Consider the following 26,720-nt stretch of genomic DNA (forward strand, 5'->3'; position numbering starts at 1 on the left):
TTGACCATTCACAAATTCAGTCTCATTATCACTTCAAAACATTTGTATTCTTTTACTAAACTAAGTATTAAGTAATTCATAAAACCTACAAAAATTTTCAAAAACTTCAGTTTTTTTTACATATAACTCCAAATAGTCCTAGAGTAATCATTAACAATAGTTAAAAAAAATACCTATACCGACTAGTAACTCTGTAGAGTCCCCAAAGGTCTGCTCAGATGTAAAAGGAGAACCAGTATGAGCAGAAGACAAGTTAACTTTATTTAACCCTGAATTGTTAACCTTAGACACTTGACCTCCATTACACCTTTTAAACCCAAGAGAATACCCAACAAGTTCAAAACATCTATCAACTGTATGACCCAGCATATTACAGTGAGTATATTTGAGGTTTGGATTAGGACCCCTAAACATTTTCTTTTTCTGATCAAATCATTGGTTACTTTTAGACACAAAAGCCACAGTTTGACCTTTTGAACCGCTATTAGAATTTCTATGTGACTCTTCCCTAGAAACAATAGAGAAAGCTACCTTGACAGATGGAAATGGAACAAATTTGTTCTTACAAGTGGATAGACATCATCTAATACCATATGGAATTGCACTAGTTTAATTAATGTATTAAAGTCATTATATTCCTTTGCAGCTTGACATGAACATGTAGGAAGCTAAAGCATACCATCAAATTGCTTCCGCATAGTATTCAACTTATGATAGTAATCTGAAACAAACTACCATTCTAGGAAATACAATTAATTTTTTTTTTATAAAGATCATACACTACAAAACCATCCACCTTATCATAGGTTTCTTTCAAGTCCACCCAAACCTCAGATGCTAATTTAGAAAACACCTGACCTAGATATAGTTCTTTTGAAACAGAGTTTAATAACCAGTTTAAGACAACAAAATTACATCTATCCCACTGATTACATAACAAATCACCATCTTAGACCTCTCACATTTTCCATCTATAAAACCAAATTTATTTTTGGTCTCTAAAGAAAGTTTCATAGCACTAGACCACATTTTATAATTTTCAGTCCCTTTTAGCTTTATACTTACTATAGTAAGACAACTCGAATCACTAGGGTGAATATACAGGGGTCACCAATATCAAGTTTACTAATAAAAGTGGCAGTAGTACTAGTATCACCCATGATAACATACCAGATACAAATCAAATAACAAGTAAACAAACATAGAGACTAAGTAAACAGAAACCCCAGCAACAAAACTGTGTCAGGGGCCAGATTTCATGTTCGTCACTCTTATGGTGCCTGAACAAGTCTTAACACAAAAGCTGAACCTAGAAACTAATAAAAGACCAAACCAAACCAACAACACAAGACAACACAATATGCAACAGATAGCACAAAGACCCGATCAAGATCAGTCCGACTACCCCGACAACAACAATGCCTAGACACAATGCAAATGTAACAAGAAAATAAGAGATCAAAATTACAACAATCTCACAAAAGCGTTTAACTCCAAAGCTAACCAGACTGGTTAGTTTTCTCTGTAATCTTCTAGGATTACAGAGACCAACTCAGATCTAAGCAACAGCTTCAAGAACCACCAACCTTAATTTAGGGTTTCGCCTTTGAATATTAAGAGCACACCATCCAATGTACAGATCTAAGCAGATTTGTAACAAGATTTTCCAACAACGGTTTCCAAAGCCAGAAACCCTAACCAGACAACAACAAATACAAATCAGATATCAAATCACATCGGAATCAACATAGGTCTAGATCAAGAGCCATACCATGTTTAAAACTATGAATCTAGATATAACAACACAGAAACAACGACAAAATGATGATGTAAAATCTTATTTACCCAAACCAAAAGAAGTTACCCCTAGAAACCCTAGATCTTACAAACTGTAAGATCTCAAACGATACAAAGTACAACGAACAACTAATGATCATCAACAAATGATCCTCAACACACAAATACAACAATCTCTCTGAAATACAAATGAGAGATTTTAACAAGATTTCTAACAAACCCTAACTAATCAAAAGAGAGAAATATGTGAAAAATGAGAAAGGGTGAATGACTGAATTCTTAGTCAACAAGGTTTATATATTAGCTTCAACACAAGTTACATCCAAGCCCTCCAAGAATGTTCCAAGTTGATCGCACTCCTCATAGAGTTGCACATAAGCCCCTCAGTATGTTTAACCTATACAGTCTAGTCTAAGAATATCAAAGTTTGTAAAATAACACATAAAATGTTATAGGACCATATGAATGAGGGTGTTATAACCACAACTATATTTTGAACAGTTTTCATCATTAAATAATGTTACAATAATCTAGCCATTCATGTAAGTCGCTTCTTTCCCCCCCCCCCCTTGTAGTAACGTAAACTCAGGTTAGAAATTTAGAATTTAGATTAGACTTGGTTCAGTAGTTTTAAAAGTTCACTTAGCTTTGAATTACATGAGACTTAAGTAAAGTTCAGTTAATCAAGCACAAACCACGTGTATTTAATTTGAGCTGCTAAGACTATGGGGTGTGAAGGGCTTGGGTTGGGGTATTGCTCGACACGTGACAGATGTTGGCTCCATCAGTCCACACAAAAAAAAGATGGGTGCGGAAAGGGCGTGGCCAGGCTGGCGTTGGGGTGCCATGTGACATTCATTTTATTTTTTTTTTAAAGTTGACAATTTATATAAAAAAACAAAATTTATATTAAAAGTATATTAACTTAATTTAAAAAACTTACATAAAAGACAACCCCAAAAAATAAAAAAAACCCTACTTATTAAATCCTAAAAAAACTACTTATTCATTCCTAAAAAATAAAAAAACTACTTATTAAATTCTAAAAAAACTACAGAGTACGATAAATATTAAAGTGGGCAACCCACTTAAAATCCGTATTCCTATCGTGCATGTACTCGTTCTTCGCGATTTCGAGTCGATCATCATGGGTCAAGTCGCCCGCAGGTACACGGTCGAAGCAAGCTTTAAAGCGATCCAACTTCGGTTTCAGCTTACGCCATTTGTGTTGACACGCGTTTAAGTTGTGACGCGTGTTGCCGACATGTTGTTGGTATTGTTGGTACGTTCGACCCCAATACGCGGTTTGACCACGTTGTAGAGTATGTTGGCATCGACAATCGATGTAACAAATGCAATTTCTTCCTCTTTGGTTCAATGCACTATGTTTACCTTTGGGTTTTTTTTTTTTTTTTTTTTTTTTTTTTTTTTTTTTTTTGATGTAAGTGTGGGTGAAAAAGATTGTGAGAATATAGTTTGAGATTGGGTGTTTATAGGTATAAAATGTAATTTAAAAAAAATTGGTTTGGCATAACGGCCACCCCCAACCAGTTCAAGTAAAGTAACAGGCTTGGTTCATTTTCATTTTCATTTAATCAAATCTAATACAAAACAGGAATAACTAAATACATGTAATATAAATAATTAATCTAATACAAAAGATGAACTAAATACATGTAATATAAAATATATAACAAAAATAAAATATATACTCTCAAATCTTACAGTTCAGTCTGATTCATACGGGTCGGTTTTTGTTATATTCATATCTGATTTCTTCCTAACGTTTATGGATTAGGGGCGGGGTGGAGTAATTTACTCCGTGATAGCCAATTTACAACGCGTGGAAAACAAACAATTCCCACCGCCACCACCATTTTGTAACGCGTGGAACATGGCTGCAAAGTATAACGTGAGTGATGACCATTGTCACTAAAAAAGGTTATGAGTGATGGAAAAATTGTTGATGACATGACGGAATTTGATTGGGTGTTGTGAGTGATGAGTGATGATCATCTCCATCCTCTTATTCAAATGTGTAGCAGATAAAAAAAACAACCAGATTGGGCTATATATTCAAAGCTAATATTTCTCAAAATATCTGACAAGATTTCCATCGTATTTCTTTTATATTATAAAAGGAAAAATTAAACATGAGTGCTACTTTCTACACCCCCCTATTTACTTTTTTCACTCCCCTCTTCTCACATACTTACAGGTGGGGCTTGCGTGGGACTGACAGTTTTCCTCTCACAAGGGGGGGTGTAATCAGGAAGGAGGGGGGGTGTGTATAGAATGGGCCTTAAACATACACCATAAAAAGTTGCTAATACAACATTGATGGATAGTGCATATCAGTCATGGTTGACATCAGTTGATGGTAGGGCTGTAAACGAGCCGAGTCAAGTCGAGCTAGACCCAGTTTGAGCTCGGCTCGAGCTTGATTTGAGCTGGCTCGGCTCGAGCTCGAATTTCAAATTGAACTGAGATTTGAGACTCGAGCTCAGCTCGATTAGAATTCGAGCTAGCTCGGCTCGGTTTGGCTCGATCTAGCTCGAACTAACAAAGAACCACAAAATTTATTACTTTAAAAGCCCTTAAAAATGAATTTCTTCATAGCCTAAGGGCCATAATTGCCATTTAATTTAACCATATGGCTAAATATGCAAGTAAAAATAGTTAATTCACTTTCTCCATTGTCTTTACCTTTTTTTATAGGGGAGATACTCCCTAAGTTTTTGTTTTCTAAGCGATATGGGACAAAAAAATGAAGGATGTAAACCTTATCGAGCCAGCTCACGAGCCGAGCCAGGCCAAGCTCGAGCTCCGTTCGTTTATAAACCGAGCCGAGCCGAGCTGGCTCGTTTACAACCGAGCCAATTTCGAGCCGAGCTTTCTTCGAGTTTTTTTCGAGCGAGCTACGAGCCACGAGTTTTTTGAACACCCCTAGTTGACGGATACACTCATCGCTCATACGCACAAATTATACAAATTCAACCACCCGGATGGGTAGGGTTCGGATACATTCATCGCTTGTACACACAAATTTTACCAATTCAACCACCCGCCGAGGGATTTTTATCCTCGTCCATTACCGTCTCTATACATAGTGTTACATCATGATCATTAATAAATAAAGTAGTTCTATAATGTGCACATCATCTTATCAAAAATCTGTATGTTTTATGATGAAATCACAACCATTTAAAGTTTGCATATTCACTTTTTTAATAAGAAAAAGCATGTGGTTGTCTTTTCATCGACTAGGGCTTATGTAAACTTGATCAGATAAATTATCCAACAACTTCTTGAATTTTTTCAGCCAAAAAAATGGAACCATCAGACCCCCCCTTTCTGACATTCTACAAGAAACTATTTGATAACATACCATCTACAAAAGGTAATGATATTGAAGCACTTCATGAAGCCAATGAGTGTGATGATCAGTTTGAACATGAGCTCCCATTGATCGATCTAAGCTGCTTGAACCAAGATGGCTTCAGGAGCGAAGAGTGCAAAAGAGAAATAGCAGAAGCTGCACAACAATGGGGGTTTTTTCAAGTTGTTAATCATGGGGTATCCTCAGAGATTTTGGAGAATATGAGGTGTGAACAAGTGAAAGCATTCAAAAAACCCTTTCAGGAGAAAGTCAACGGCATCCGTGAGTTTGATTTTCTGGCGGGTAATTACAGATGGGGGACACCGTCAGCAACTTGCCTTCGACAACTTGCTTGGTCTGAAGCTTTTCATGTGCCGTTGACTCACATTTCAACCATGGGTGGTGACACCAGTTTTAGGTAATCCTATGGATTCAATGTTAAATATACACTTATATATGTTATTATATTATATTGCCTAAATAGTTAAGATTTAATTTTCAATACAAAATATAAATTACATAATTTTTTAAGGCCGAATTTCTTTGATTGTGTCGTCTATGTGACATGAATCGAAGACCTCTAAACCTAAGTGTTCGTATAGACTTTGCCAACACAACTATACATTAATGATTACAAATTATAAATGTGTTTAATGACGATTAATTTTTTAATAACTATAAAGTAAACTTAATTATTAAGTTGAAATAAGTACATTTACTTTATGTTTGAAAACTAAGTAAATGGTTGAAGTTGCTATATTTAAGTTTGGGACATGTTTTTGGAACTAATTAGGATTTAGTATTGGTTTGTGTTATGATATTTAATACATTGTTCGTTTGTTTTTTAATTTTGAATGACAATATTTGCACTTAGTTTATTACATTAATAATTCCACATTATTCACTCTTGTCTGAGATTAAACTTGAGACATTTCAATTAATAGACATATATATATGTCTCTATCAAATGGGCTAGTCTCACGTGAGTCATTATTCATTTATTAATTTCAAAAAGATGTTAGATGGATAACCCATGTGTTTAAATCACAAAGTAAATGGTTGAAGTTGCTTTATTTAAGTTTGGGACATGTTTTTGGAACTAATTATGATTTAGTATTGGTTGTGAGATGGTGGATTGGGGGATTTTAGTTGGAAAAAAATTGCTGTTAATTTTTTTTTAAAAGATGTTAGATGGACAACCCAGTCCGTTTAAATCACAAGTCTTTTGATGTGACCTAGTTATCATTTAGTTTAACGACATAATTATGACAATATGTACAACTAATTTAAGATGAAAGTTGTGTCCACTGGCTTATTACCTTGATAGTTGATGATATCATCAAACAATTAAAAAAACAATCAGTAATTATTCTTTTTTTTTCTGCTTGTAACCACAAGTGTATATCATATAAAAACTTTTAATCAAATTCATTAAATTCCTTGGCTACAACTTTTTTCTTAATATTTGTCAAATATCATTTTTTTTTAATTTACGATCTATTTATAACATTGAAAACCTAGAATGAAAGTGTAACCATGTAATTAAAATAAAAAAAAAATGTTGAATTCAAAAGAACTTACTCATTTTTGGCGTATTGAGTGAATAACAAAAACTGCAGAAGTCGATCGAGACACACATGTTAATCACAAATAATAAAGTGTCAAACGGGTGTAGTCGTACATATTACAGCGAAGCTCATGCAGTGACCACATGAGGTCTACATCTATATAGTTTGGCAAATAGTAATTATATGCAAAGTTTCTCTCTTATTTGTACCTTTTTGTAAGGCAAATAGTAATTATATGCAAAGTTTCTCTCTTATTTGTACCTTTTGTAAAATAAAAAGAATGCAAATAAAACTAATAAAAAGTATCATATGTTGAAATGTGTAACAGTTTTTAACAAAACTATATAAACCATAATTGGTTTTTAAGATAGGGTTCTTGGAAAGATGTTTTTTAGTTTTACTTTATCTTGTCCAACATAAATTATTTTTATGAGCTGAATTTTCTTTACTCTCTTTCAGCACCACGATGAAACAATATACAAAGATTGTTTCCAACCTAGCAGAGAAATTAGCAGAGATATTGGCCGAAAAGCTTGGACAAAAGCCAGGGTTTTTCAAAGAGAACTGTGTACCTAGTACATGCTACATCCGCATGAGCCGATACCCATTCTGCCCGATTTCTCCACAGGTTTTCGGATTAGTGCCGCATACTGATAGCGATTTCCTCACCATACTGCATCAAGATCATGTAGGCGGATTAGAGTTACTGAGAAATGGAAAATGGATTGCTGTCAATCCTAAACAAGGAACCCTACTTGTTATGATTGGGGATCTTTTTCAGGTATGAATTATTTTATAGTTTAATTTTGTGTCTTATTAGTGCTATTAAAGTTACAAGAGTTCACAACTTAATAGGTTAAGTAATCAAAAAAAATCTAATTTCAAGCCTAGAATATGATATTTCCTGATAAACTACAAGAGTCACGTCAATGGAAAAGCAATCAACGTCTAACCTACTAATATGTGACATATATAGGGTTTTCCTTAAAAGATCATTAAACATCTGATTAGAAAGTTCAATAATTGTTTGAGAAACCAAAGAATAACATGGGCACTAAACCTTTGTTTTTGACCCACTAGCTAATGCTTTTGGCAGGTTCAAATCTCATCTTGATGGAATTTTGCATTGAATTATCAAATAGTACAATAATGGAAGAGTACCAAACATTAAGACGTCACGTTGATACGTAGTTGATCTGGAAAAATAACTAAGCTGTATTTTAAAAGTCCGATTAGAAAAGTAATAAAAATTATTGGTTGCGAAACACGGTTGTTAACTAATGTAACCCTAACCCTACATTGTTTATCACCCCTCAAATAACCTAGTTTTAAAGAAGAAAGTTCACTATTAGGTTAAGAGGAACGGGACCTCCTTCCCCTTTATCCCGTTCCTCCTCTCTCTCGCACCAGGGGCATGGTGTTACCCTTGTCCCCCACCATCACATCAGCATTCGCCAATTGCTTCTCTGAACAACACAACGCATAGCTTTATGCTTAATGTTGCCGTGTTTTATAAAAGATGTGTTGTATTTGATGTTTTCTAAATTATTTAAGAACTTCAATTACTCAATTAAAAGGTTTCTATGTTATTATTAAAAATAAGTACTAATTAAAATGATGTAATTAACTTAAAGGAATTTGATTAAATTTCAACACTAAAAAGGTTAAAAGAGGAAAAACATATATGCCTCCTCTAGAACCTTTAATTAACGACAGAATACCAAATTTTTAATAGCTAATGATAAAGGATGGTATATATGTGTGTGTGGTTCTTCCATTACACCATGTAAATATTTCAAACGAGTCTTTTTTTAAAGATAAGAGCTTGTCGAAGCTACATATTGTGAACGAAAAACAATATGAAGTTCATCTCCAAAGTCATAGTTCTTCCACTACTAGACTCAAAGCAGGCAGACTAAAAGCCTCAAATAAGAAAATATCAGTAATGATTGTGACATCTAAAAAAACATAGTGATGTCTAATGTTTTTGGGAAACAATAATTACAAGCTATTGTTTATTATTTGGTTGGACTCACACTCAACTTCTCCTTACAATATTTTTTTTTGTTTAACACTATTTTTTCATATTGTAAATTTTAAAAGGGTAAAACAAGATTATTTAGGAAATTATTGAGGAATTTCTTATTAAGAATTTAAGATTTACAACATTAGTGGTTAGTAGGAGATTGCGTGAGAATAAGATCCTGCAAAATAAATACGATACCGAGGGTTCGGAAGTTAAAATGAAACTACGAGTTAAAATCCCATACAAACTTTAATTGTCTTATTTAAAAACAGTAAGAAATGTTGATTAATTGAATTAAGGGTTAAGATTGATTACATCATTGCTAACAATAAATATACTATTTAATGAGATTCTATAATGTTTTAGTCATTTTCTCATTTTCTATTAACTACTAATTCCACCCGATTTTCAAAACTCAAATAACTTTTATATACTTTAATATTTTATTAAAAAAACAATACCATAAAATTAATCCTTTTTTATCTTTCATATGAGTATAATATTGCTATATTTTTTTAAATAACATTTTTTTATTAAGTTGCTATATAGTGTTTTATAGTGGTACTAATAAGTATAACCAGCACAAATATAATCAACATACAAATTTTATAATCAACATACAAATTTTATAATCAACACATACCTATATAGTTATAACCAGCACATACGTACACGATTATAAAAAAACATAATTTATATAATCAACACATGAATTTTATAACCATCACATATATATAATCATAACCAACACATATACAAGCAATACATGAATTTGAAACTGCTTCCATAATTTTAGGAATTTTTAGAAACCAACTTTAAAATAAAATACAAAAATGTCCTTTATGTATGAATTAGAGAGATGACACGTATTGGACTTTTTTTATTAATGTAGAAACATTAAACTAATTAACATCCAAAAAACACAAAGAAAAGAATTTATTTTTTACGACATGATACCTACACCAATAAACAAGAAAACTCTCTTAATAGTAGGAAAATTAAACTAACATGCCTAGAACACTAACAACAAAAAAACAATAAGGCTTGACGGTGTTGAGTAACGCCCCAAACCAATTGAGCTTGGTGACGCCTCTAACACCATCCTTCCAGCTCCATTTAAAGGCATAACTATCCCTTCAGCCAACGCAACAGGAAGCGTTAGAGGAAGAGAGACTGGGCCCCATGTGTGAAGATATAATCAGTTTTTTTTCTTTTTTTATTAAAAAGTTGAAGGGGCTTTGTTGGTGCACTTGTGTCTGTACTTTGTCTGTATTCGGTCTTTATGTAACGATGTCCTGATTTGTGTTGTAAGTTGACCAAGTCAACCATCCTCCGGTTTGACTTGGACAACAGTTGATATGTTGAAAGATGTTCTGATCGAAGGATAACCTCGAAGGATACTGTTGATCCTTCGAGGTTCTCGAAAGATATGCTTCGAATGGTAGACCTCGAAGGTTCATCCTTCGAGGTCCCTGCTTATCCTTCGAAAGCATTGTTTCCGAAAGATGATCCTTCGGACCATATTTCGAATCCTTCGAGCAGACCTGCTGAGCTGGGTATATATATACCCATGCATGTGTTGAGTTTCGGTAGACAGACACAAGACAGAAAGAGAGAGCATTCTTTGAGAGCATTCTGTCCAAACTCACACACACACTTTAGAGAGTTTATAGAACACTTCTGTAAACATTGAGCTTGTAACCGAACCCTCATTGCATTAATACAAGTTGTGTTAATCGGTGAACTTGTGTGTTTGTTTCTCTACTTGCTACTAACTCGGTTTGCTTGCTAGCTTGGATTCCGCACTCGCTAGTAGGTTTGTATAACAAGGTTTAGGTTCGTAATCCTCCGCGAAACAGGGACCTACAAGTGGTATCAGAGCCTCGCTCTTTACCTTGTTTAAAACCGGGTTTGTTCAAGTGTTTGGTGTGTTTGAACACTTGGTTTAGCACCCGTTTTTGGTGGTTTTCTTGCTTGTTTAAACTGAAAAACGGTTTCTAAACCTTCGGGAGTGTTCAAGGTTGGGTTGGGTAACTTGAAAAATTGTTTTTAAGTAACTTGGTATTTCCGGTCAAGTTCCGATCAAGGTTTCCGGTGACTAGTGTGAAGATAAGGTTTTCCTTTTTGGGCAATCTTTTCAAAGTTGGTGGGAAAGTACGTCTGACCATACCTTTTGCCGAAAGTTGACCTTACCAACCTGTCACCTTTTCACCAACCTTTCACATCAGATCAGATTGTGTCAGAGCTCTCGAAAGATATCTTTCGACATCGAAAGATCATCCTTCGATATCTGTCGATCAAGGAAGGCTCGAAAGATTTATATCCTTCGACCCATCCTTCGAAGTCTGAAACATATCCTTCGAGAAAGGAATCTAATCGAAAGACTAGTGTCCGAAAGATTAGGATCCTTCGTATTGGTGAATCTTTCGAGATCTGTTGAACGAAAGATAAGGATTTAACACGAAAGATAAGGATCTTTCAAAAGGGAATCCTTCGTGTTCTTGAGTCTTTCGAGATCATTGTTCGAGAGTCAACAGTAATCCTTCGAGTACTGTTGATCCTTCGAACAAGATTATATCTTTCGATTGTGATCTGTTTATTGTTAACAACTTTCTGTGATTTCAGATTTTTCGACCAGGATCTTTCGGTTGTGTATCTCTCGGATTATTCACTTAGCATTTATTTTGCTTATCTATCATGAATCCGAGTTGGTGGGGAAGTCCGGCTCCAGACAGTGGAAAATACATGAATACCAGTCAATCTCCATCATGGGCCGAATCTCCGGTATCTACATCCTCACAAACAAATGCCACTCAAGCTGGTCAATGGGCGTTTGTTTCAAATCAAACTCCGAGTATTCAAAGTCTTCTTCTAAGCGAAAGTGAAACCGGAAGTTTGAACAGGCCTCCAAAGTTGATGCATCTTAATGAATATCCGGGATGGGTTGATCGTTTCCATACATATATTCTTGGTCAAAATACAGAGTTGTGGTTGCGATTCACTACGGAATTCGATCAAACTATCGAGGTTGCTGCTTCTTCTACAGCTACATTTGCCGATCTTCCTGAGGATCAAAAGAAGACGTATGACTTAGAAAAGAAAGCATAGGCTATTCTTACTCAAGCACTGAGCAAGGATATTTATCATCAGTTCGTCAGTTTCAAGACGACAAAGAAGCTGTGGGATGCATTGAAAACAAGAGGAGTAGGTAATGAAGCCACACGTCAACTACGACGAGATCTACTGAAGAAAGAATTCGATGGCTTCACATGTATGGATAAGGAGTCCTTGGGAGATATGACAAGCCGTTTTTATCACCTACTTACTGAGCTGACCAACTTTGAAGTCACAACGACTCCAACAGAGGTGGTAAAGAAGTTTGCTGATGCATTGCCTCCTCAATGGAATAACTTCCTGGAAATCTTAAAGTACAACGGAACGTTGAAAACTACAAATATCAACGATTTCGTGCAGCTTCTGGAGAACAAGGATCAGGAAGAAACGTTGAAGGCAAAGAGAGTTGCAGTGCCACAGAATCCAGAGATGTATTATGGCACCTCCACTACTTCATCTGCAAAAGCCGGTCCACATGCTCCAATTCAAACGGCGTTTGTCACAAGCACGGATATGTATGGCAATCCAGTGCAAGTTCCTGTAAAGCCGCCTCCAACCACAGATCTGTATGGAAATCCAATACAACCACCTCCTCCTCCTCCTGCTCAACAACCTCAATATGCGTGTTATGGAGGAACATCATCTGCTGCAGGTCAACAATCAAAGTCAAGTACAGTACAGCTCGACACGTCAAGCTTCTCTAAAATCAGTGTAGAAGTAGCTAAGGAACACATGGAGCTGCTTAACACTGTAGTGAGCGCGTACTGTGGATTGATAGAAGGTCAGATTGGAAACATTAATCTGACACAAGAAGATTACAGGCAGATTGATAAGGAAGAGATGGACTTGATGGACATCAAATGGGCCTTTGCGAGTGCTGTGAGAAGAGCAAAGGATTGGATGGAAAGTACTGGCAGAACCAGCTTGGAAAGTAAGCGTGACACCAAGTATGGGTTCGATAAGCAGGCGGTTAAATGCTTCAACTGTGGTGAACGGGGCCACTTTAAAAGGGAATGTACAAAGCCAGCACAGCACGGGAATCAAAATCCCTTCAGAAACCGAGGCAACCAGCAGAATCAGAACAGGAACACTGAGCGTTCATTGGTGCCTGCAAATAACCAAACCAACCGAGCACTTGCAGTTCAGGTGGATGAAGGTTGTGACTGGTCAATCCAGTTGGGTGGTGATGCTCCTGATGAAACAGCATGTTTTGCTCAGATTGTGAAGGAGCTAGCTCACACCAGTGGTAGAGAATCTTCTGCCAGTGGTGGTGAATCGTCTGAAGATGAAGACTCTTCTGGTTATAGCAGGAGTGCTGATGAAGAATCATCCAATTCTGGTGATGATTATGTGGGTGAGACATCGAATGCAGCAATCGATGCAGATATTGATGAACTTTTGGAGGAAGCTGCAGCAGAAACTCAAAGAAGATCTATTTTGGTGGATCAAGCTGCTTATACTTCGTCTTCTCTCCATTCAGCCTTTATGGCTAATGTCGACGGTTCATCAAGTCAGGTATGTGTCGATGAACCCACTGCTGTTAGTTGTGATGAATGTGCTAGGATGCATGCTAGATGTGCTGAAATGGAGAAAAGTATGTCTGAGTTGCAAGGCAAACATGATGCTTTACAAGCTAGTTTGTTTGACTTGCAAGACAAACATACTACTGTGAATGAAAATTTGAGTGACTTGCAAAGTAAGCATGACGCTTTGCAAGAAAAATATGATGTGACCTTTCTCCACAATCAGAAACTGACTGTGGATCTCTCAAAATGCACAGAAGCCAACATGTTTCATGAAAATCATGAAAAAGAATTTAAGTCAATGATTGAAACATTAAAGAAAGATAAAACTGAATTGACTAAAATGGTTTCAAGAAAACAAACTGATATTAATTTGTATATATCTCGCCTTGAGAGTATGCAAAAAGAGATGGCTTGTGTGAAAACCGAAAGTGATGCGATCCAACTCAAGCTAGACAGTTATTTGAGTTCTAGCTATGTGTTAGATCACATCATTGACGTTCAGAAGGAAAAGAGAGATGTCACATGCATAGGGTACAAGAAGTGTCCACCTCCAGTGAGACATAATTATGATGCCATGCCTGATGAAGAGGACAGGGTTTTCTTTGAACCTTCTGTGCCTCTAGATGTTAAGGAGTTTGCTGCAGGACTCGGATACCAAAAGGAAGTATCCTCAGATTCAGATGTGTCAGCAGATACATTTGTGAGTGCTGAACAGAATCAAGATCCTCCAGTTGTGATTGAGGATGCTGATTCGTCTGATGATGAATCTGACGATACTGTCCCAGCAAAGTCTGATGCGGTAGTCAAAAATGAGGACATACCTCTTGAGAATCACATTCTATGTGATCCCCCTGTTCAACCCGCTAAGACTGTTGCAACTGAGTCCTCGTCTGAGAAGGAGTCGGAGAGTGTGAATTTGCTGTACACTCTAGTTGGTGATGATAAAATTTACTCAGACAAAGATTTTCCCATTAAGAATGTTAATCAATCCTTAATCTGCAAAGTCTTTGAGAATTCGACAAGTAAGTTCTTGGGAAAGGCAGGACCTAAAGTTACAGTCACACAGTGTCCTCCAATCCCAAAGGCTGAAGTTCGAAAGCAATTTGGCAACAAGAAATTGCCAACAGTGCCAACACAGCAAAATCACACCAAACCCAAAGGTAAAGCACCGGCTCCAGTGCAAAAGAAGCCGAATCAAAAGAAAAAGAAGAATGTTAACTTTGTGAAATCGACGGGAACAGACAAAATTGAGAAGTTTGAAAATCAATCTAACTTAGATTTTGTCAAGAAAGCTATTGTCGAGAAAAGAAATGAACCAAGTAGTTCAAAACCTAGTACCTCGGGCTCACAAAGTTCAACATCATCGGCTAGACGATCACATGATTCTTCGGGGTTTGTAGAACGAAGATCATGTTTTGAGTGTGGAACCATTGGGCACATTATTAGAAACTGCCCATATCTTCATAAGCAGAAAGGAAAGGTTGATGATCCCCGTGGCAAAACTGACCGTAAGCCAACTGTTTCCACAAAACAAGATCCCCGCCTTGTAAAAGAAAGGGAAAAGAAACAGAAACGGCAACAGGTCAAGAAGATTGAAAAAGCAGTTAAAACCGATGTGGTACAAAAACAATCTGTTGTTGTAAAACCAGAAAATTCTAAAACTTCAAATCATCAAGAAGTTAAAATTTTAAAGAAAAACACTGGTGAAACCAAACAGACTTGGAAACCAAAAACGGTTGTTGAATCAGGGGGACCATCACAATTCACCAACCATCAAAGACAAGAAGTGATTGTCATTGATGAAAATGGAAGACCCAAGACCACAATGGCTTGGGTCCCCATCTCCAACTAATTCATTTGAGTTCATGTGCAGGGTGCTTCAGGAGGAACTATCAGTAGTCATTGGATTGTTGATAGTGGGGCATCCAGGCACATGACAGGCGACATGAAGCTTCTCTACGACGTTAAATCTATTAGAGGAGGTTATGTTGCTTTTGCTGGAGATAAAGGTGGATATATAACGGGAGAAGGAATGATATCTAACGGGATTGTCAGCTTTGACAAGATCAATTTTGTGCAACAACTTGATCACAATCTTCTTAGTGTTTCTCAAATTTGTGACAAGAAATTTTCAGTACACTTTGATGCTAATGGATGTTACGTGCTGAAACCCGGCTTCAAAATTCCAAAAGAATGGATTCTCTTGTCGGCTCCAAGGATAAATGATTTGTACGTCCTTGACATGAGCCAGGCTATTACTACGTCTGCACAAGCAACTTGTTTCGTTTCCAAAGCCACAGAAAAAGACACTATCTCTTGGCACAGACGAATGGGTCACATTCACTTACGAAAAATGAATCATTTGGTTTCAAATGAATTAGTGAATGGTGTTCCTCTCAAAAATTTCCATCTTCAAGACATCTGTGTTTCGTGCCAGAAAGGAAAGCAAACAAAGAAGAAGCACCCTACAAAGAAGATCAACACAGTGGCAGTTCCTCTTGAACGTTTGCACATGGATTTGTTCGGTCCTGTCAAACACAAGAGTATTCGGGGTGATCAATACTGCCTCGTGGTTACTGATGATTATTCACGATTTTCTTGGGTTGCGTTCATGGCACACAAGAGTGAAACCTTTGGCATTATCAAAAACTTGATCATTCAGATTGAGAATTTGTATAAGTTGAAGGTTAGGCGGATACGCAGCGACAATGGTACTGAATTTAAAAATCATTCCATGACGGAGTTCTGCACTTCAAAGGGTATTCTTCATGAGTTTAGTGCAGCTTATACTCCTCAACAGAATGGTGTCGCTGAACGTAAGAACCGCACATTGATCGAGACTGCTAGGACAATGTTGGTAGAGTCACAGTTACCCATTCCATTCTGGACTGAAGCTGTGGCCTCTGCATGTTACACATTGAACAGAGTCCTTACAGTAAAAAGACACAACAAGACCTGCTTTGAGCTTCTTCAAAAACGGAAACCAGATTTGTCTTATCTCGAACCGTTTGGAGCTCCATGCACAATCATCGATCCTAATGGAAAGTTTGGGGCAAGAGCAATTGATGGATACTTTCTTGGGTATGCCACTCCCAACTTACGAGTCTGGAATCTAGAGACTAAAAGGATCGAGGAATGGTCTGAGGTCAGAGTACAAAGGCACACCTTGCCAGTCAAAAATCCGGGTCAACCTTGGATGTTTGAGTACGATGACTTCTTCAATTCGATCAATGTTGAAGCCGTTGAAGAAAATGCTGCGGCTAGGATGTTTTTCGAGAGTGACAATGCAACAGTTTCACCGGTGGTTCGTCCAATTCTTGTGAATCAAGAACCATCGTCTTCGGTGAACAACAATACTCTCAACAATGAGGATTTTCATGATGCAAACGAATTGAACGAATCTTCAGAGGATGATGAATTTCTAGATGCCGATCAAGAAGCTCCTACAACAGCAGTTCATGGTACTTCAGAGGGCACTCCTCCAGTTGATACACATAGAACAGCTGAGACTACTGCATCATCCTCTTCGTCAATTCCGGGTCTTGAATTGGTTGTTGATCTTAATCTTAACAACCTGGGTATAAATGTTCCAGTTCCAGATAATCCAGAAACAAGGATTCATAATACCCATCCTCAACAAAACATCATTGGAAATGTGCAAAGTGGCGTTCAAACAAGAAACATGTTGCGAAACAACAACAATGCAGGCTTGTATGCAGCTATTCGAGAATCCGGGCAACAAAACGACTGGTCCTTCGCGTGTTATGTCTCACAAGAAGAACCAAGAACGTGGAAAGAAGCCTTGAAAGATAATGCTTGGGTTGAAGCAATGCAGGAAGAACTGCAACAATTCCAGAAGCTGGGTGTCTGGAAACTAGTAGAGAAACCTGCTGGATACAAGAAGATTGGTACCCGTTGGGTTTTCAAATGCAAAAAGGATGACCGCGGAGTCGTTATCAGAAACAAAGCTCGTTTGGTCGTTCAAGGTTTTCGTCAGATTGAAGGGATCGACTACAACGAAGTGTATGCACTAGTGGCACGTCTCGAAGCAATTCGAATCTTTCTAGCCTATGCGTCCTTCAAAGGATTCAAGGTTTATCAGATGGACGTGAAAAGTGCATTTTTACACGGTGTGGTTGAAGAAGAGGTGTACGTCGAACAGCCTCCAGGTTTTGAGGATCCTATCCATCCCGATCGGGTTTGGTTGCTCAACAAAGCTCTTTATGGTCTTCATCAAGCACCACGAGCTTGGTATGCAACCTTATCACACTATCTGCTGGAGAACGGTTTTCGACGGGGCCTTATCGACTGTACTCTTTTCATCAAGGAACAAGATGGAGATCTTCTTCTGGTACAGGTATACGTTGATGACATTATTTTTGGTTCTACTAATGATGTCTTGTGTAGGGAATTCGAGCGCATCATGCAGGATAAATTCGAGATGAGTGCTATGGGGGAAATGACTTTCTTCTTGGGGCTACAAGTGCAACAAACGGAGTCTGGGATATTCATCCATCAGACTAAATATGTTGGTGACATCTTGAACCGGTTCCAGATGTCTGATGCAACGCCCATTGGTACCCCATTGCCAACTAATCACGGAATTACTCCAGATTTGAAGGGAGAAGCTGTTAGTCCCTCAAACTATCGCGCTATGATCGGATCTCTTATGTACCTCACAGCATCAAGGCCAGACATCATGTACCCAACGTGCCTGCTTGCCAGATATCAAGTCAACCCGAAGGCCTCACATCTTGCTGCTGTTAAAAGGATTTTTCGTTATTTGAAGGCATACCCTGACACCGGTCTGTGGTACCCTAGGGATAATAACTTTGAATTGGTAGCTTTCAGTGATTCTGATTTTGGCGGATGCAAAATCGACGGAAAGTCCACAACAGCTGGATGTCAGTTTTTAGGAAATCGCCTAGTTACCTGGCAATGCAAGAAGCAGACGTGTGTAGCTACATCAACATGCGAAGCTGAATACATTGCTGCCTCAAGTTGTTGCTCCCAAGTTCTTTGGATCCAACAACAAATGCGGGACTACGGTTTTGAATTCCTAACTACTCCTATTTACGTTGATAATTCTGCTGCTTTAGATATCACTAGAAATCCTGTGCAGCATTCAAAGACCAAACACATCGAAATCAAATATCACTTCATACGTGATTGCTTTGAGAAAAGGCTAATCGATGTTGTTAAGGTCCACACCGATGACCAACGTGCCGACTTATTTACCAAAGCTTTTGACAAATCAAGATTTGACTTTTTATTATTGGTAAACGGCATTAAGGTCAAGCAAGAGTAAAACCAACATCGGAAAATCATTTTTGTAAATATCTTTGTGTCTTTTAAATTTGTCTTAGTTTATTGATTTTAGGGGGAGTAAATCCAAAAATCTGAAAATCCAAAAACATCGAAAAATTTCAAAAACACAAAAACAATAGAAAAACAAAAATGAGTTTCCTGGCGAGCAAAAGAGAAAATGATAGTACATCAGTGGTCTATCCTAACCTCTTTAAACCTTAAATGCAAAACGATAAGCAGCTCTATATAAGATGTATCGGTAGGCTCACAATCATTTTAAAGTGTGCAGGGTGATATAAATCTTAAACCGACTGAAGACCAGGTGGGAACCATTCATTGGCATATGGTCTTAGTACCGAAATTTCGTTTGATAGATTGCCGAGGTTCTGAGATATTCGGTCTTTATGCTGCTTATCATCTGGGTATCATGGTTGCTTCTATAAATAGACTAAGTCTAAGATCTTCCATGATACTATACATACGTGTACATAATTCATACTGCATTCGACCTCAATAAGTGATAAACAATCACATGTCCAAATCAAATAAGTGATAAAATATCACATTTATCCGGGTGTCAAGTTCGTCTCTCTGCTGTACGGAAGTACTGACCTGTTCACGGACTTGCACCTGTGCCCTCATGCATACGAAAATCAAGTTCCTCATCAATAAGTGATTATATCACAAAGGACTTGTTTTCAAATCAAAATAAGTGAGTATCTCACAATTTATACGGTCAAACAGATGATATTCGGTATACTCACCGGTAAGATGAACTCTCGTGCATACCTTGATACGGGAATGTGTCGTGATGTGGATGAACACCGGTCAGTAAGTATAAATCATACATTAACGTATCCTCTAAACATGATTACATCTGATAAGTTGAGTTTAAGTGGACAACAATACCGATAATTGTTATAGGATGCTTATCTTAATGTTAACTAACTGAACAACAAGAGTGTTTTGGCATGACCGTACACTGATATGATTCTCTTACCCTCGAAACTTGCAAAAAGAATGTCTGTATATATTTATTTACTTACTGCTTAACTTTTATTATTTCTTTTAAACAGTTTCGTCGTTTGGTGCATATCAGCACGACATTAGCGGTGATGTCGTTTGATAACACTCAAAGGATTTTAACTTGTTGTCTTTTAATCTCAAAAATACCAAAAAGATTTTAGGAGTGTTTTAATATAAACTTTATAAAAGCCAAAAAGATTTTATTTCTGCTTTATTTTCGATCGTACGATGTTGGAGCTCGAGTCTTCGTTGCCTGAAACCTGAACGAAAACCGAACTGACTAAATCTTCATAAACGGTCAAAATTTGCAAAGTTTTGAAAGTTAAAAATTGAAATTGATAAATTTATTAAACTTTCAAACTGTCGGACGGTGTTTGATTGTGACATGGTCATTCGTGTGTCATTTGTTTATACTATATTCCAAGCAGTTGTTCTCATTATGCGTTTAGATTTCTTGCATGTGCAGATTCTAAAGGCTGGGAGAACATGGTCGATGACAAGCTTTGGAATGAAGACACCACGAGAAGGCGCTCAAAAGATGAAGATGATCGAGTTGCCGCTGGCCATCATCAACACCACAAGGATCTCACTTCATAAAGATAAAGTCTTTTCACGAGCATAACTCAAGGGGGAGCTTATGTTAAGGGGGAGTTTGTCAACACACTTTCTACATGATACGGGTAGTTTGTTGATACACTCTCTACTTTCAAGACGTGAAGACTTTGAAGATCCTCCGACATTGAAGACTTGAAAGGACATCAGAGTTTTGAAAACTCGAAGACCCAAGACCGTCGAAGTTCGAGACGAGTCTACATTTATTGGAAGACAAAGACAAAGCTACAGCCAAGGGGGAGTTTGTTGGTGCACTTGTGTCTGTACTTTGTCTGTATTCGGTCTTTATGTAACGATGTCCTGATTTGTGTTGTAAGTTGACCAAGTCAACCATCCTCCGGTTTGACTTGGACAACAGTTGATATGTTGAAAGATGTTCTGATCGAAGGATAACCTCGAAGGATACTGTTGATCCTTCGAGGTTCTCGAAAGATATGCTTCGAATGGTAGACCTCGAAGGTTCATCCTTCGAGGTCCCTGCTTATCCTTCGAAAGCATTGTTTCCGAAAGATGATCCTTCGGACCATATTTCGAATCCTTCGAGCAGACCTGCTGAGCTGGGTATATATATACCCATGCATGTGTTGAGTTTCGGTAGACAGACACAAGACAGAAAGAGAGAGCATTCTTTGAGAGCATTCTGTCCAAACTCACACACACACTTTAGAGAGTTTATAGAACACTTCTGTAAACATTGAGCTTGTAACCGAACCCTCATTGCATTAATACAAGTTGTGTTAATCGGTGAACTTGTGTGTTTGTTTCTCTACTTGCTACTAACTCGGTTTGCTTGCTAGCTTGGATTCCGCACTCGCTAGTAGGTTTGTATAACAAGGTTTAGGTTCGTAATCCTCCGCGAAACAGGGACCTACAGGCTTTATTTCATACCATGGATATTAAGGGTGAGGGTCTATAAAGCATCCTAGGGCTGGCAATTTTACACGAATACACGACACGAACCTACACGAAGTTAACAGGTATCGTGTATGGCCTTAACAGGTATCGTGTATAAAATAGGTAGACACGAGATTACCTGTTAATTTTCGTGTATAAACAGGTAAAAATACCTGTTTACCTGTTAATACCTGTTATTACACGATAATAAACTAAATTAAATAAAACTCATCAACCATGTGCATGTGGGTTCCTTTAGCACCCCCTTGTTTACATCACGCTATCGTGATGTCTTAAAGCCCATGTGGGCTTTACTCCATAACGTCTAACCTAACAAGTGTGTTGCTTTATATATTATATATATGAAGGATAAAATGAAAACCTTGGTGAGTTAAGAAAATCAAGGAAACCTCATTTCCACTAATCTAGAATTAATTTCATATATACTCTTGTAAAGTTGGAAATTTTCATATACACAAACAAAATCAAAAACTAAAACTATCAAATATGCCTTTATAAAATAGTAAGAATATCAAATATACCTAATTTATTAATAAAAATCTAATAATAATAATTTTACCCTTAGTTTTTTAACTTCTAAGTTTTCATACATGAAATCTTTTAACTTCATATTTTTTAGAGTTAAATGCTTGGTTGGTCCCTGTGGTTTGCAAAAATTGCAGACTTGGTTCCAATGGTTTACTAATTACACGCGTGGTCCCCGTGGTTTTCAAAAATGCACTCGGTTGGTCCCTAGCCCTAACATCAGTTAAATTTCTCAGTTAAGTCCATGTTAAATGACCAAAATACCCTTGCTTATTAACAAATACATAAACAGATCAAACAAGGGCAAAATAGTAATATATCAGCACCTTCATTCTTGTTCATCTTCAACCTTCACTCAGTTATCAACTGCCCCCCCAATAACCAAACCACCATTTTTCCTGTTTAACGTCAAATTCGTGTGGGAAACACTTGAAATCCATCGATCTGTCTCGGTCTAGGTTCTTTACCCATGTGGGGTTGGTGAATTTGGTCTCGAATTGTGTGAATTTGGTTGAGATTGATCTGTCGAATGCTGTGCATATGAATGACACTGCGGCAGCTGCGGTTGCGAGTTGCCGGAGTTTGGAGAGGCTCTGGTTGACGAGGTGTAAGGGGTTGAGTGATATTGGGATTGGGTGTGTAGCTGTTGGGTGTTTGAAGTTGAGGGTTTTGAGTTTGAAGTGGTGTTTGGGTGTTGGTGATTTAGGTGTGGCTTTGATTGGTGTTAAGTGTAAGCAGATTAGAAGCTTGGATCTTTCTCACTTGCTGGTATTTAACACTTCCCTTAATTTTGATATTTTGATAGTTGTTGGGTTATCATCCTCTGTTTGTCATCCTTTGAATCTATGTATTTTATGGACTGTTTGAAAGTGAGTGCTTGCATTGCAAAGCGTAACGTATTACTGAGAGACCATTTTCAGGGGTTTTAGACGTGATTTAGGCTGGTTCCAGATCTGGAGCTCCGAATTTGTGTCAGCAATGTGTTTTTGGGTGTTTTGAAGTGGGTTTTTTTAGAGAGAGAAAGTGTTGAGAGAGGAGAGAGGGAGTAAGGTGGTGGCGGCGGTGTGGTTAGGCGGCGGTGTGGTTAGGCGGCGGTGTGGTTAGGCGGCGGTGTGGTTAGGTGGCGGTGGCCGCAGGTGTGTGGTAGTGGTGGTAGGGTGGGTGGTGGTGAGAATAAAGAACTAGGGAGAGAGAGAGCAGAGAGAGAGAGAAAGAGAGTTAGAGAGAGGTGAGAGATTGATCTGTTTATGTATTTGTTAATAAGCAAGGGTATTTTGGTCATTTAACATGGACTTAACTGAGAAATTTAACTGATATTAGGGCTAGGGACCAACCGAGTGCATTTTTGAAAACCACAGGGACCACGCGTGTAATTAGTAAACCATTGGGACCAAGTCTGCAATTTTTGCAAACCACAGGGACCAACCAAGCATTTAACTCTATTTTTTATATAGCACAATTTAAGCTTAAATTTATTTTTACTCATTTTTTTTATTTTTTCTCATAGACGATATTATTCTCCATATATATAATATCTAAGCTAAATAAATTAAGCTACAAAGAAGTAAATATAATATTTGAAGTTAAAGGTCATATACGAGATTTCAAAGCTTTAGAAAAATAAGTGTAAAATTATCATTTATTAAATTGTTTTTAATGAATTGGGTATATATGATATTTCAACTATTTTGTAAGGGTATATATGATATTTATAATTTTGCAGGGGTATATGATATTTTGCAAGTTTTTAGGGGTATATATGAAATTGCCATTTAATCTATGGTGTAGATTAAATCAAGTACAAAACGTTATTTTTTAGAAAAGTGTAAAGACTACGAAAAGTGTTTTTCAGAATTTGTTACAGTCTGACACAAAAGTGCGTCTGTCTGTAAGTGTTATACAAAAGAACTTACTAAAAAAATGTAACATATTGTTACGTGCACCGCAAAACTAAAAACCTTTTTAAATTCTAAAAATTGTAACACTTGAAGTTCAAAAATTTTAAAAAAACTGCTATCAAACGTGTTACAGGTGAAGTTCAAAAAAAAAATATAACGCTGAAAAACGTAACACATTCACACATTCTCTCTTCTCTCTTCTAACAAAAAAATTGTACACAAATTAAGAAAAAGTTAATTGTCAAAAAGTGTAACATATGTCATTTTTGTGTTCACACAAATAAGTTTTTCTTTAACTAAAGTGTGATTTCTCTCTCTCCCCCTCTCTCTCTCTCTCTCTATATATATATATATATATATATATATATATAGAATTGCGCTAAAATAAGAACCACCTTGAGTTGTAAGAACCGTGAGAACTTTTTGATCCGGTGCGAGGTGGACCAAATTTTTTTCATAAACGTAGATGCGTGTATTATAAACACATTTGTAAAAAAAAAATTCAAAAAAAATGTCGTGTGTGTAGTTTTGAGCACCACAAGTTTGTGTTTACGGGTACCGTAAATTTTCCGGTAAGATTTACGGTACCCGTAAACACAAACTTGTGGTGCTCAAAACTACACACACCACATTTTTTTTTTGAATTTTTTTTACAAATGTGTTTATAATACACGCATCTACGTTTATGAAAAAAAATTTTGGTCCACCTCGTCCCGTACGGTGTAGTTCTCACGGTTCTTACAACTCGAGGTGGTTCTTATTTTAGCGGTCCTATATATATATATATATATATATATATATATATATATATATATATATATATATATATATATATATATATCGAAACAACATTAATTAACACTAATGATAAAAGTTAGATAAAAAATTATACACATTACAAATATTGCTTCATAATTGCATCTAATAAAATATTAAGCATAGTTATATCATTAGCTAACAACAACACGAGGAGGAGGAAATAAAATAAACACCATAGTTTTCAAAAAATAAAAGAAGAAATACAGAATACAAAATAAAAATGAGAAAAAAAAAATAAATAGAAAAAAGAAAGCGGATCTAACAAAAAGAACTCGCAACAGTGAGAAATTAGCATTTAGACACGGTAATCTCATTCTTAATGAAAGCTGAGTTTTTTTTTTTTTTTTTTTTTTTTTTTTTTTTTTGAATGGCAAATTTGGATCACTGACGGACCACTGGAGTATCATCGTGCCACCAATAGAACCACCCGATCATATTCATCTCCACTAGGCAATAATACCTAATGGTCAAAAGCCTTATCCCACCCCCAATACCACTAGGCTATAATGCCATAGGTAATGAAAGCCGAGTTCTAACACCTTTTTTGGTACACCTATTTTATGGTCAAAGAATATGTACACAAATTGAATTCCATTACTTGTATATTTGTTGAGAGACATATGCCAAAGAATATGTATACAAATTGAGTTCTATTTTTTATATATTTATTAAGAAACATATGAAGCCACATTAGCACCCACAAATCAGGTTATGTTTATTTAATAGAAACAAACTTTGTACCGCCAATTGAGTTATATTTTAAGGAAACTAATAAAACCTTAAAAATGTACAAGAGACATGTTATATACTTATATTGAAAGATACATTCTAGTTTCCTACTTCTATGTATGTTCCTTTTTAACAAATTGGGCCCTCATACAGTCATAAAAGAGACTTACTATATTTATTTGAATTATGTCCCTTATCTCTATGAAGTGTAATATAGTGCCTTTTTTTAATAATGAAAAGATAAAACCCTTGACACGTCGTTTCATGTGGTTTTTGAAAATAGGGTTTCATTTCATTATTTCAAAAACGAATTCATAACTTTATTTATTTAATATCGATAAAACCATATCAACACAACATAAATTTTCACTCCACTTACCTATTTTGTCACGTGTTCAAAAGATAGTTGTTTATAAGTAGTCCGGGATGTATAAAGTTGAGAATCATGAATCAAATTAAGACGTCATGTTCTTTGTTTATGGTTTACTTGATTTATCCTCACGCCGGTGGCCAGACGAGCTATCTACTAATTGCTAAGTTAAATATATAAAAAAAAAAAAAAAAACTGTGTGCTGCTCCTTTTTTATTATATAAGTTCTGATACCATATTGGGTATTCTTATAAAACTATCATACATAACAATTGTAGTCCATCTATAAACGCATTCTTAATCACAATACTTCAATTGAAAACCAAAATGTAAATGGATTAAAGAATACTAATAGTTTTTAATTGATTTGAATGTTTACAGGCATGGAGTAATGACGTATATAAGAGCGTGGAGCACCGAGTGGTAGCTAATAAGCACTTTGAGAGACACTCAGTTGCTTATTTCTTGTGTCCATCTTATGAAACAGTGATAGAAAGTTGTGGCGGGAGTTCAACTTATAGAAGATTCAGTTTTGGAGAGTTTAGAGAACAAGTTCAAGACGATGTCAAAAGATTTGGTCATAAAGTAGGCCTACCTAGGTTTGTTCTATAAACCAAATATATCCATAAGTTTTGTCATTTTCATTTATATTGATACTTTGCGAGAAAGTTATAGATGCAATTATACATAACGTTTATGTGATGTAAAGGAATATGTGACCTACTATATAAAATAGAAAAATGAAAGATAGAAGATTATGTACTGATGTATAAACAAGTGGAATATATTAAACCAATTGGTTGTGTGTTAGTTGAGTTGTTTCAACTTTGAAAGTTGAATTTATACATTCTTGAATATTTAGACTGAATAATCTATATTAGCGGTGCTTATGTATTTACGGGAGTTACCTCAGAAATTATTATATATTTTTTCATATGTTTTCAGTTAGTCACTAGTACTATTTGTATTATATCTCTTAATTGTATTATGCAACGGCATAATGATAAAAGAAAAAAAAAACTTAAAAATCAGGTATATAAATATAAAGAATTTCATTAAACCTCTTGTTTTTCAACTGCAAAATGTCTCTGGTTGTCAACTTTAGGTGC

The 26,720-nt window shown here is 36.4% G+C and overlaps 1 protein-coding gene across 1 annotated transcript; it reads left to right on the plus strand.

Annotated features, from left to right (window-relative positions):
- Positions 1–4,944: 4,944 nt before the first annotated feature.
- On the plus strand, positions 4,945–26,421 carry LOC110938414 (gibberellin 2-beta-dioxygenase 8). The gene is made up of 3 exons (XM_035990603.1): positions 4,945–5,594; positions 7,204–7,525; positions 25,993–26,421. Exons 1-3 carry the CDS (start codon positions 5,128–5,130, stop codon positions 26,221–26,223), a joined length of 1,020 nt encoding a protein of 339 aa, XP_035846496.1. The 5' UTR covers positions 4,945–5,127; the 3' UTR covers positions 26,224–26,421.
- Positions 26,422–26,720: the final 299 nt, after the last annotated feature.

Source organism: Helianthus annuus, chromosome 5 (genome assembly GCF_002127325.2).
Source record: "Helianthus annuus cultivar XRQ/B chromosome 5, HanXRQr2.0-SUNRISE, whole genome shotgun sequence".
Classification (NCBI taxonomy): Eukaryota; Viridiplantae; Streptophyta; class Magnoliopsida; order Asterales; family Asteraceae; genus Helianthus; species Helianthus annuus.